Source organism: Ranitomeya variabilis, chromosome 1, assembly GCF_051348905.1.
Source record: "Ranitomeya variabilis isolate aRanVar5 chromosome 1, aRanVar5.hap1, whole genome shotgun sequence".
NCBI classification, from domain to species: Eukaryota; Metazoa; Chordata; class Amphibia; order Anura; family Dendrobatidae; genus Ranitomeya; species Ranitomeya variabilis.
In genome coordinates this window covers 733,465,334-733,478,171 of record NC_135232.1, presented here as the reverse complement: position 1 = coordinate 733,478,171, position 12,838 = coordinate 733,465,334, and the positions used below count along the sequence as shown (strand labels likewise).

Here is a 12,838-nt window from a genome sequence, read left to right as displayed (position 1 = left end):
GAAAGTTGTCAGTCAGAAACTCTATATACTTTGCCGAGGTCATTTTCACACCTTCAGGAACCTTAAAGGGCCCTACAAGCTGTTTCCCCATGATTCTGGCCCAAAACATGACTCCTCCATCTCCTTGAGAAATACACAAGGAAAAGACGCTGCTCCAAAGGATGCACACCACAGAAAATAAAACAAAGATATATATATGTATAATATAAACAAGGGATTTTTATTGACACACAGCAACTTCAATACATATAAAACATAATTAAAAACAATGCAAAGTACAATTGGCACATAGATAGATAACGTGTGCAAAATACAGAGTGCAAGTCTGCAAAAACCAGCATGTAAATAGCAGGAGTAACCCTCTGGCTCATGGAGCTGATAATGAATGACCAGACAAGTGCACCACCTTTATGAACAGCCAAAAGAAACTATCCTCCAACCTGGGAAAACTGCTGAAGTGTGGACGCCCAACGTGCGGGGCAAGACCACCCAAATTCAGTGATACCTATGATAACTTATGCAGTCCCAGTAAATCCCATATCTCTAATAAGATGGGTGGGCTGAACATACCCAAGGTGGAGAAGGCAGGCACGCCAGCTCCAGACGCAGACGAAGTATGTGCCAAAACGAGAGACCGCCCAACGCGTGTCGCCCTTCTCAAGAGGGCTTCGTCAGGGGAAGGTGCCGTGTGTCAAAGGACCCCCGTATAAATAGTATGTATATGGCTTACCTAATGAGGCGCAGGTGGATAGAAACGCCAGTCCTACCGGAAGTATGGAACTTAAAAAAGAGGCGTGCGTCGCCCAGCAGTGAGGAGTAGACACACCCCCCCTTTTTTTTCCCCCAGGTCAAGGAAAAGATGCACGTGCACAATCATGCCAGCAGAGCCTGACAATCTCCAGCCACCAGAAAAGGGGCCGGTCTGTGTGTAACATGTGCGTGAAGAAAGATAAACAACTGGGAGGAGGGCACTCCTCTTGTAGCCGGAGAGGTGATCGTCCAAAGGAAAAGAAGGGCAGATAGGAGGGGGGGGAGGGGGGGAGCCGATTTAGAGGGAAAAAGAGGTACAGAGCAAAACAGAACACACAAACAGGGCGGGAGACAGCCCAAAATAGAAAAATAAGAGTGCTGCATCAGAGGGCCATCTACTAAGTATATAGCAAGATATCTATGCCAGAATATGGCAAGATATCTATGCAATCCCTAGAGTCATGTGTAGATCTTGCAACCCAATAGAAGCAGATCTACATCGGAATATACGCTGCAAGATTAAAGTAATCTACCGCCAAACACATATAAGGGGCCATATAATGATAGCCAAGCTTAGGGCCGACATATGTGGTCCTAAATAGGACCCTATATAGCAGAACCCTGTACTCATATGTAACCATACATGCAAAGTATGCGCACCTCAATGACCACACAACCCCCGGGGGCACACCAACACACATGTCATTCAACCTCACTGCAACCTAAAAGGGAAGAGGTATTAGTATAAAAAATATATATATATAGAAATAGTCTTTATTAAATATTACAATAACATGTGAAAAAACACAGCTTTTATACACTCCCCAAATAGCAGCGAACCCCCAGATGTGGCATCCTCATGAGGCAGAGGTCGGGTAGCCCCACCTCCTAGGATAAAAGTTCATATAAAACATGAGTCCAGTGGCAATTAGATAGACGAACCCTAAATGGTATTCTGTAAACCAATCATGAGAGTATACACAGAGCAATGGAGACCCAAATCCCTATAACGCTCCATGAGCCATTGGAGGGTAAACAAAAATAAATTTAATAAGACAAACCCCTGCGAGAAAACAGTCATAATATGAGAAAAAAGATAACACCAAGTATCAAAAAATAGGAAGAAAGCAGCAACTCCACAGAATGTCAAATCAATAAAGACGTCAGAACGGATATATTTGACCCAGTAAGAGTTGTCAACAGGACCAATCATTATTCACAACATGAGTCCAGGATTTGCAGATAGAAGATAGGGTCCTTCAAGATGATATATAGACTCAAAGGTTATTCCATCCAGAATCCAAGGCCTTTATTCCATAGGCATATGAGCTGCGAACTCGAAAGAATCCACAACCATGATCTAGAGCACACCCAAAGATAAAACATAAATATAAAAAGTCAAAAAGGACAAAACAGAAAAAAAGAAGATAAATGAATTAATTAACCCAAAAAACCGGTAAATAATAACTCCTCATTAAGCCCCCCCGGAGTCACTGATCCCAAATGGAAAATCCATCGAGCCTCAGCCCGGAGGAGCTGGGGTACAATGGGGCCCCCTCTATTTGTCTGAAGAATTCTTTCCAACCCAACTACCTGCGTATTGGTGGTGCGTCCCCCATGATGGGACAGAAAATGAGAGGCAACTGGGGTAAGCATTTTGCCCTTGGCCCGGTCACCCGAGGCCATATGGATGGTGGAGAAATGCTTCTGTACTCTGCGACGCAATTCTTGTGTAGTTTGGCCTACATATACCAAGTAGCAAGGACAGATAAGGGCATAAATCACATGTGAAGTCTTGCAATTAATGTAAGAACGTAACTTGTGCCGTCCGCTATCCATAGGGTTGATAAAAAAATCCCTGGTCATGGTCATGTGAGCACAGACATTGCAGTCACCACAGGCAAAAGAGCCCAGGAGTCTAATGCCCTGACCTGTACGAGTAGTTTGTCTGGTATAATGACTCCTGGTAAGGATGTCCCTAAAGTTCGGGGCCCTTCTGGCAGCTATTAGGGGCCGATCACCCACGATAGATGAAGTACTGAGATCCGTGGTAAGTATCTCCCAATGTTTACGCAGGATACCACTAAGTCCAACCCAATTGTTATTAAACGTCGTAATGAACCTGGGTTTACTATCACTTACCCTGGTCCTTGGGGCCAGTAGTGAATCCTGTGTGTGGGTTCTAGCCCGCTGGTAGGCCCTCGAAATGCTCCTCTGTGGGTAATGCCGGTCCTTGAAGCGACAAGTAAGCTCCCTAGCTTCCATCTGAAAGTCCAAATCATTAGTGCAGTTCCTTCTGGCCCGAAGAAATTGGCCTGTTGGAACACCCATCCGGGTGTGAAGCGGGTGGAAGCTCCTAAAATCCAATAGGCTGTTTGTGGCCGTAGGTTTTCGATACAATTTGGTCATGATCGATCCATTATCCAACAAGACCTCCAGGTCCAAGAATGTAACTGTGGATAGTGACATGGTATATGTTAGAAAAATATGGTGAGTATTGTTATTTAGAGACTCAATAAATTGACTACACTCTTCTTGAGAACCCGTCCAAACAAAGAATAGGTCATCAATATACCTAGACCAATGTAAAACCTTCTCCATGAAGGACGCAGATGGAAACACCTGGGTCGCCTCCCACCATCCTAAAAACAAATTTGCTAGGGCGGGCGCACATCTCGCACCCATGGCCACCCCTGAGACTTGTAAATAATAGGCCCTATCAAACAAAAAGTAATTGTGCCTAAGTATGAAATCTAACAAGTCCACTATCAGGGAGTCGTGCATACGGTCGGAGTGATTAAGTTGGTCCAAGAAAAACAGAACCGCCTGGATGCCGTCCTCGTGACCGATGTTGGAGTACAAGGACTCCACATCACAGGTCACGAGCCAGGCCCCAGGGGGCACCGTCAGGTCCCGGCAGATCTGGATGAAGTGGGCTGAGTCCTTAACAAAAGAAGGTAGTGTCTTGACTAGGGGCTGGAGAAAAAAGTCAACATAGATGCAGACCTTTTCACATAAACTACCAATGCAGGCCACTATGGGCCTACCCGGAGGTTTAAGTAAGCATTTGTGCACCTTAGGTAGTAAGTAAAAGGTCGCTGTAACCGGGCACTCCACCCACAAGAATTTATGCTCATGGTGGTCAATGATGCCCAAATCCTTGGCCCTATCCAGAAGACGTCTAAGCCTTGAAGCAAAAATCACGGTGGGGTCAGAGGGTAATTTCCTATAGAACCTACAGTCACCCAATTGGCGCTGTGCCTCCTCCAAATATAAAGCATGTGGCCACAAGACCACATTACCCCCCTTATCCGCTTCTTTGATCAAGAATGTGGAGTTCTGATGAAGCTTAGTAAGAGTCCTTTGTTCCTCCCTGTTTAAATTGTTAGGGACCAGTGCCCGAGGGACAAGGTTCATAATATCCTTCTTAACCAATTCGAAGAAAACTCGAATGGCGGGCACCAATGAGAGGGGTGGAGAAACCCTAGATGGATTTCTATGTGGAAAACGATTCCTACCTGGGCCAACCTCATTCTCGTGAAGTAATTGAATCAGATCCTGTAGAATTTGTTGGTCTGTGTAGTCCGGATTATTTGCAAGATGGGGCCGACTATGCAGCACTTGGAGAACGAGCTTCCTACAGAAGAGATATAAATCCTTTACAAGTGTAAATTTATCAACACATTGCACAGGTGAGAAAGTTAAACCCCTCTGTAGGACAGACAATTCGATGGGAGATAGAATATAATCAGAAAGGTTGATCACCTGTAAAACCTTACCTGAAGCATGGACCCCCTTCGAACCCGCTTCCACCGAGGGCGGAGCTAGTATTTGCGATAATTCCGATGTTGTTTCTGTGTCAATTGACGCCGACCCCCTCTAAATCGGCTCCCCCCCTCCCCCCCCTCCTATCTGCCCTTCTTTTCCTTTGGACGATCACCTCTCCGGCTACAAGAGGAGTGCCCTCCTCCCAGTTGTTTATCTTTCTTCACGCACATGTTACACACAGACCGGCCCCTTTTCTGGTGGCTGGAGATTGTCAGGCTCTGCTGGCATGATTGTGCACGTGCATCTTTTCCTTGACCTGGGGGAAAAAAAAGGGGGGGTGTGTCTACTCCTCACTGCTGGGCGACGCATGCCTCTTTTTTAAGTTCCATACTTCCGGTAGGACTGGCGTTTCTATCCACCTGCGCCTCATTAGGTAAGCCATATACATACTATTTATACGGGGGTCCTTTGACACACAGCACCTTCCCCTGACGAAGCCCTCTTGAGAAGGGCGACATGCGTTGGGCGGTCTCTCGTTTTGGCACATACTTCGTCTGCGTCTGGAGCTGGCGTGCCTGCCTTCTCCACCTTGGGTATGTTCAGCCCACCCATCTTATTAGAGATATGGGATTTACTGGGACTGCATAAGTTATCATAGGTATCACTGAATTTGGGTGGTCTTGCCCCGCACGTTGGGCGTCCACACTTCAGCAGTTTTCCCAGGTTGGAGGATAGTTTCTTTTGGCTGTTCATAAAGGTGGTGCACTTGTCTGGTCATTCATTATCAGCTCCATGAGCCAGAGGGTTACTCCTGCTATTTACATGCTGGTTTTTGCAGACTTGCACTCTGTATTTTGCACACGTTATCTATCTATGTGCCAATTGTACTTTGCATTGTTTTTAATTATGTTTTATATGTATTGAAGTTGCTGTGTGTCAATAAAAATCCCTTGTTTATATTATACATATATATATCTTTGTTTTATTTTCTGTGGTGTGCATCCTTTGGAGCAGCGTCTTTTCCTTGTGTATTTCTCATGCTTGGCTGCTTGGTTGCACCCCGGTGGGATATTTTATTATAACCTGTATTGGTAGTGCGCTCTATTCCTTTGGTTTTCATCCTCCATCTCCTTGCTGACGTCGCAGCCTTGTTGGGACATGGTGGCCATCCACCAACCATCCACTACTCCATCCATCTGGACCACCCAGGGTTGCTCGACACTCATCAGTAAACAAGACTGTTTGGAAATCAGTCTTCATGTGTGTCTGGGCCCACTGCAACCGTTTCTGCTTGTGAACACTCTTTAGGGGTGGCCGAATAGTAGGCTTATGCACCACAGCAAGCCTTTGAAGGATCCTACACCTTGAGGTTCGAGGGACTCCAGAGGCACCAGCAGCTTCAAATAACTGTTTGCTGCTTTGTAATGGTATTTTGGCAGCTGCTCTCTTTATCCAATGAATTTGTCTGGCAGAAACCTTCATTATGCCTTTATCTGCATGAACTCTGTCTGTGCTCTGTTTCAGTCACAAATCTCTTTACAGTATGATGATCACTCTTAAGTTTTCGTGAAATATCTAATGTTTTCATACCTTGACCAAGGCATTGCACTATTTAATGCTTTTCAGCAGCAGAGAGATCCTTTTTATTTCCCATATTGCTTGAAACCTGTGGTCTGCTTAATAATGTGGAACATCATTTTTAAGTAGTTTTCCTTTAATTAGAATCACCTGGAAAACTAATGATCACATGTGTTTAAGATTGATTTTAGTGATCCATTGAGCCCTGAGACACAATACCATCCACGAGTTTATTTGAAAAACAAAACAATTAAATCTTTATGACACTTAAATCCAATTTGCATAATAATTTGGAACATGGTGTACACTAGACATCTGAATACAGAGGTGCACCCACAAACAATATATAATTGGTTATTATGCAACCTCATAGATTGTAAGCTTGCGAGCAGGGCCCTCATTCCTTTTGGTATCTGTTGATCTATGTGTTTATTGTTATGCTTAATGTCTGTTGTCTGTACACGTCCCTTCTAAAATGTAAAGTGTTGGCACTATAGAAATAAAATTATTATAATTATTATTATTAACCGACCATTCCAAATATAAATTATAATCCACCACTGTGCACCCACTAACTATAAATAGCCACTTTCCCCATTTAATATATAAATTAATTAGCACCTGTACTCTTTCCCCCAATTCATTACCACTTCATCCTCAATGCCCCCCACTATGTACCTACCATTCTAACCCTAACTCCGATTCATTATATTTACATGCCCCTCCCACCCCAATTCATTGTCATGTCTTTCTCTCTCACCCTCTATTCATTATCAACTGCTCTACCCCACATTCAATACATCATTTACTCCCCCACCCTTAAAATTAATTATTTGTTCTTCCCCTAGATCATCATTTGCTCTCCCCACCCCCTCTTCAATTGATCATTTGCTCTCCCCACCCCCACCTTCAATTAAATTGCTGTCCCCTGTCCCTCACACTGAATTTATCATTTTGCAGTCCCCCCACTTTAATTTGAAGTCCCCTTACTTCATTCATTGCAGTCCCCTATCACCCCCTCACTTCATCTGCAGTGCCCCATCATCATTTGCAGCCCCCTATACCCCTTCCATTTCATCATGAGCAGTCCCACATCAGACACACTTCATCATGTGCAGTCCTGCAGTCCTGTTCTCCCACTTCATCATGTGCAGTCCCCTTACCCCCCACTTCATCATGTGCAGTCACCCTTACCCCCCACTTCATGTGCAGTCCATCTTACACTCCACTTTATCATGTGCAGTCCCCATTACCCCCCACTTCATGTGCAGATCACCTTACCCCCCACTTCATCATGTGCAGTCCCCTTTAACCCCTACTTCATCATGTGCAGTCCCCCTTACCCCCCACTTCATCATGTGCAGTCCCCGTTACCCCCACTTCATGTGCAGCCCCACTCCCCCTTCATCATGCACAATCCCCCTTACTCCCACATCATCATGTGCAGCCCCATTCCATCATACAGCCCCACTCTCCCCACTTCATCATGTGCAGTCTCCTTTATCCACTAAACTATCATGTGCAGCCCCACTCCATCATGTACAGCCCCACTCAACCTTCATCATGTGCAGCCCCACTTACCCCCTCACTCCATCATGTGCAGTCTCCTTTAACCCCCAAATTTCACAAATTCCATCATGTGCAGTCTCCTTACACCTCCCACTTCATCACTTCAGTTACCCACCATTAAATTTATTTTATAAAGAAAACAAAAAAGTTCTTCATACTTACCTCACCAGTCGCTCCCCTGCAGTGCCTCTCTGCTTCAAGCATCCGGGTCATGTCGGCGCGTGCGTGAGGATGCCATCGCGCATGCCCAACACCTAACCTGGACGTATAGAGAACATGAAGGGAGCAGTAGCTGTGCAGCCGTCAAGGTGACAGCCAAGCATAGCTCCTGGCCCCAGCACAGACGTGTGCGCTGACTGTGATGCGGCTGTGTCTGCTGCCGGCCGCGTCACAGTACAGCAGACATGGCTGTGCACAATTTGCTGTGTGGCTGTAGCCACCACCAGGCAGCCGGCCCTGAACAGCAGCTGGGGGAGCGGCCCGGGGGGCATTTGCCTCTTTGCCACCTGGGCCAGTCAGCCCCTGCATGGAGGAGAAGCCTGCTAGCGTGCAGGATGGCGGTCCTTCCGGAGGAAAGCTGAGTGCTCACGGAGGTGAGGCCGACCTCACTGAGGAGGGTTGGGCACTGCAGAGACCCCGGGAGTCTTTGTCCACCTATGCCTCCCGGGTCATGAGCCACCTTCGTGAGTACGAAGATGCGAGTAAGACACTGAGAAGGCTGCGGGAGGAGCTGCGCTGCACAAGCGCAAAAGCTGCAGGCGCCTCCAGACCCAGGAAGACGCAATTCCAGGCGGAGGTAAAGATCCTGAAGCTTGAAATTAATGACCTGGAGGTAAGAAAAGCATTTATTCGTGAAAAAAGTGGACCATTTAAAGAAAAGCTTATAAATGAAGACCGATTTAGAGAAATGGCTGATAACAGAGAGCAAAGGCAGATGGGGCTGCAGCCTGGGAGCCAGGTGGATGATGATGATGATGATGAGGAGAAGGAGGATGACCAGCAGAAAGCCCCACCTGGCAGCCTGCTTAGTCACTCACAGGCCACGTGCAGCGAGCTCCCTGCTGGACAGGCGACAATGACATCTCGTCGCAGTTCTGCTGGCTCTGGGGAGGACAGTGACAACATCGGCCAGGGAGGGGCGCTAATGGCAGAGATCAAGCTCCTGGAGTCCCCAGTGTGCCTTCAGAACTTCCATCTTGGTGATGATTTACCAGAGGAGGCACCTGGGGGCCAGAAAAAAAAGTGTTGTGAATTTGGATTCTGGGCTCCCCCGGTGGCCGCTTGTGGAATTGGACTTGTCATCCTCTTCCCTGTTTCACCTGATTCCATCAGTAGTGGGTGTCGCTATTTAAGCTCATTTCTCTGGTGGTTTCTTGCCGGTCAACAATGTTATCTGATGCCTCTCAGTGCTTGTTCCTGCTTCTAGACAACTACTAGATAAGTTGGACTTTTGTCCATGTTTTGTTTTGCCTATTTGTTCCAGTTCACAGCTGAAGTTTTGTTACTGTGTCTGGAAAGCTCTCGTTGATCAGGGATTGCTACTCTGGCGTTATGAGTTAATGCCAGAGTTTAAGGTAATCTCTGGATGGTGTTTTGTTAGTGTTTTTCTGCTGACCATGAAAGTATACTATCTGTCTTCTGCTATCTAGTAAGCGGACCTCAAATTTGCTAAGACTATTTTCCTGCTGCGTTTGTTGTTTCATCTGAACTCACCGTCATTATATGTGGGGGGCTACTGTCTTCTTTGGAATATTTCTCTAGAGGTGAGCCAGGTCTTATATTTCCCTCTGCTAGCTATTTAGGTCTTAGGCCAGAGCTGGGCATCTAGCGATAAATAGGAAATGCTACCTGGCTATTTCTAGTTGCGCGGCAGGCTTAGTTCATGGTCAGTATAGTTCCATCTTCCGAGAGCTTGTCCCTCTATAGGCTTGCTATGATCTCTGCCTGCAGAGATCATGACAGTTTGACCGGCCAATAAAGTGTTAAAGACCCAGGTTGAGAAAGGAGAGTTATAAGAAGTCTGCTGGAATTTTTTTTTTTTTTTTTCCTCCAGTCTGCCTTGCTGCAGTCTTTTTTCTCTCTCTCCTCCTAATCTCTGTATGCTCTGTGTGCACCTGACAATAATGGATCTCCAGAGTGTAACTGCGGATTTGAATAATCTCATCACGAAAGTACAAAATTTACAAGATTTTGTGGTACATGCTCCGGTATCTGAGCCGAGAATTCCTTTGCCGGAGTTCTTCACAGGGAATAGAGCTAGCTTCCAGAATTTCCGTAATAATTGTAAGCTTTATTTGTCCCTGAAGTCTCGTTCAGCTGGAGACCCTGCTCAGCAGGTTAGGATTGTGATTTCCTTGCTCAGGGGTGACCCTCAAGATTGGGCCTTCTCATTGCCAGCAGGGGATCCTGCGTTACGCGATGTGGATGCGTTTTTTCTGGCCTTGGGCTTGCTTTATGAGGAACCTCATTTGGAACTTCAGGCAGAAAAAACTTTGATGGCACTATCTCAGGGGCAAGACGAAGCTGAAGTTTTCTGCCAAAAATTCCGTAAATGGTCTGTGCTTACTCAGTGGAATGAGTGCGCCTTGGCGGCAACTTTCAGAGAAGGTCTCTCTGATGCCGTTAAGGATGTTATGGTGGGGTTCCCTTTGCCTGCAGGTCTGAATGAGTCCATGACAATGGCTATTCAGATTGATAGGCGTCTGCGGGAGCGCAAACCGGTGCACCATCTGGCGGTGTCTATGGAAAAGACGCCAGAAAGTATGCAGTGTGATAGAATTCTGTCCAGGAGCGAGCGACAGAATTTTAGACGGAAGAATGGATTGTGTTTCTATTGTGGGGATTCTACTCATGTTATATCGGCATGCTCTAGGCGTACAAAGAAGCTTGATAAGTCTGTTTCCATTGGCACCATTCAGTCTAAGTTTATTTTGTCTGTGGCCCTGATTTGCTCTTTGTCATCCATTGCCACGGACGCCTATGTTGACTCTGGCGCCGCTCTGAGTCTTATGGATTGGTCCTTTGCCAATCGTTGTGGTTTTGATTTAGAGCCTTTGGAGACTCTTATTCCTCTGAAGGGGATTGACTCCACCCCATTGGCTAATAATAAACCACAATACTGGACACAAGTAACCATGCGTATCAATCCGGATCACCAGGAGATTATTCGTTTCCTGGTGCTGTATAATTTACATGACGATTTGGTACTGGGATTGCCATGGTTGCAGTCTCACAACCCAGTCTTGGACTGGAGAGCAATGTCTGTGTTGAGCTGGGGATGTAAGGGTATTCATGGGGACGTACCTTTGGTTTCTATTTCGTCGTCCATTCCCTCTGAAGTCCCTGAGTTCCTCTCTGATTATCAAGACGTCTTTGACGAACCCAAGCTTGGGTCGTTACCTCCGCACCGTGAGTGCGATTGTGCCATAGATTTGATACCGGGTTGTAAATATCCAAAGGGTCGTTTGTTTAATTTGTCTGTGCCGGAACATGCTGCTATGCGGGAATATATAAAGGAGTCTTTGGAAAAGGGACATATTCGTCCATCTTCTTCTCCCTTGGGAGCTGGGTTTTTCTTTGTCTCAAAAAAAGACGGCTCTTTGAGACCATGTATTGATTATCGGCTTCTGAATAAGATCACTGTTAAGTATCAATACCCATTGCCATTGCTTACTGATTTGTTTGCTCGTATAGAGGGTGCTAAGTGGTTCTCTAAAATTGATCTTCGTGGGGCGTATAATTTGGTGCGGATCAGGCAGGGGGATGAGTGGAAGACCGCATTTAATACGCCCGAGGGCCACTTTGAGTATTTGGTCATGCCTTTTGGTCTTTCTAATGCCCCTTCAGTTTTCCAGTCTTTTATGCATGATATTTTCCGCGATTTTCTGGATAAATTTATGATAATATATCTGGATGATATTCTGATTTTTTCTGATGACTGGGACTCTCATGTCCAGCAGGTCAGGAGAGTTTTTCAGGTTCTGCGGTCTAATTCTTTATGTGTGAAGGGGTCTAAGTGCGTTTTTGGGGTCCAGAAAATTTCCTTTTTGGGGTATATTTTTTCTCCCTCTTCCATTGAGATGGATCCCGTCAAGGTGCAAGCTATTTGTGACTGGACTCAGCCCTCCTCTCTTAAGGGTCTTCAGAGATTTTTGGGCTTTGCCAACTTTTACCGCCGATTTATTGCTGGTTTTTCGGATGTCGTTAAACCACTGACTGATTTGACCAGACAAGGCGCTGATGTTGCTAATTGGTCCCCTCATGCTGTAGAGGCCTTTCAGGAGCTTAAGCGCCGTTTTGCCTCTGCCCCTGTGTTGCGTCAGCCTGATGTGAATCTGCCTTTTCAGGTTGAGGTTGACGCTTCGGAGATCGGAGCTGGGGCAGTGTTGTCGCAGAAAGGTTCCGACTGCTCCGTCATTAGGCCTTGTGCCTTCTTTTCTCGCAAATTTTCGCCCGCAGAGCGGAATTATGATGTTGGGAATCGGGAGCTTTTGGCCATGAAGTGGGCGTTTGAGGAGTGGCGCCATTGGCTCGAGGGGGCTAGGCATCAGGTGGTGGTATTGACTGACCACAAAAATTTGATTTATCTTGAGACTGCCAGACGCCTGAATCCTAGACAGGCGCGCTGGTCTTTATTTTTTTCTCGCTTTAATTTTGTGGTGTCATACCTACCGGGTTCTAAGAATGTTAAGGCAGATGCCCTTTCTAGGAGTTTTGACCCGGACTCTCCTGGTAATTCTGAACCCACAGGTATCCTTAGGGAGGGAGTAATTTTGTCGGCCGTTTCTCCTGATCTGCGGCGGTCCTTGCAAGAGTTTCAGGCGGATAGACCGGATCGTTGTCCGCCTGATAGACTGTTTGTTCCGGATGATTGGACCAGCAGAGTCATCTCTGAGGTACATTCTTCTGCATTGGCAGGTCATCCCGGAATTTTTGGTACCAGGGATTTGGTGGCAAGATCCTTCTGGTGGCCTTCTCTGTCACGAGATGTGCGAGTCTTTGTGCAGTCATGTGACGTTTGTGCTCGGGCCAAGTCTTGTAGTTCTCGGGCTAGCGGACTGCTGTTGCCCTTGCCTATTCCTAAGAGGCCTTGGACACACATCTCGATGGATTTTATTTCAGATCTGCCTGTTTCCCAGAAGATGTCTGTCATCTGGGTGGTCTGTGACCGTTT

General features: G+C 46.3%; 1 protein-coding gene across 1 annotated transcript; it reads right to left on the bottom strand.

Annotated features, from left to right (window-relative positions):
* Positions 1 to 1,579: 1,579 nt before the first annotated feature.
* On the bottom strand, positions 1,580 to 4,392 carry LOC143764671 (uncharacterized). Its single transcript, XM_077250530.1, has 3 exons — positions 4,269 to 4,392; positions 2,893 to 3,203; positions 1,580 to 2,110 (listed from the first exon to the last, which is right to left on the bottom strand). The coding sequence occupies exons 2-3, from the start codon at positions 3,157 to 3,159 to the stop codon at positions 2,060 to 2,062; spliced, it is 318 nt and encodes a 105-aa protein (XP_077106645.1). The 5' UTR covers positions 3,160 to 3,203; positions 4,269 to 4,392; the 3' UTR covers positions 1,580 to 2,059.
* Positions 4,393 to 12,838: the final 8,446 nt, after the last annotated feature.

What these genes read in the sequence shown, in the direction of transcription:
- LOC143764671 (XM_077250530.1), bottom strand. Translation starts at nt 3,159, where the DNA reads ATGACCAAATTGTATCGAAAACCTACGGCCACAAACAGCCTATTGGAT. An exon ending in TACTGGCCCCAAGGACCAGG is followed by an intron (nt 2,111 to 2,892) that starts GTAAGTGATAGT and finishes GGTGTGCTCTAG; the next exon opens with ATCATGGTTGTGGATTCTTT.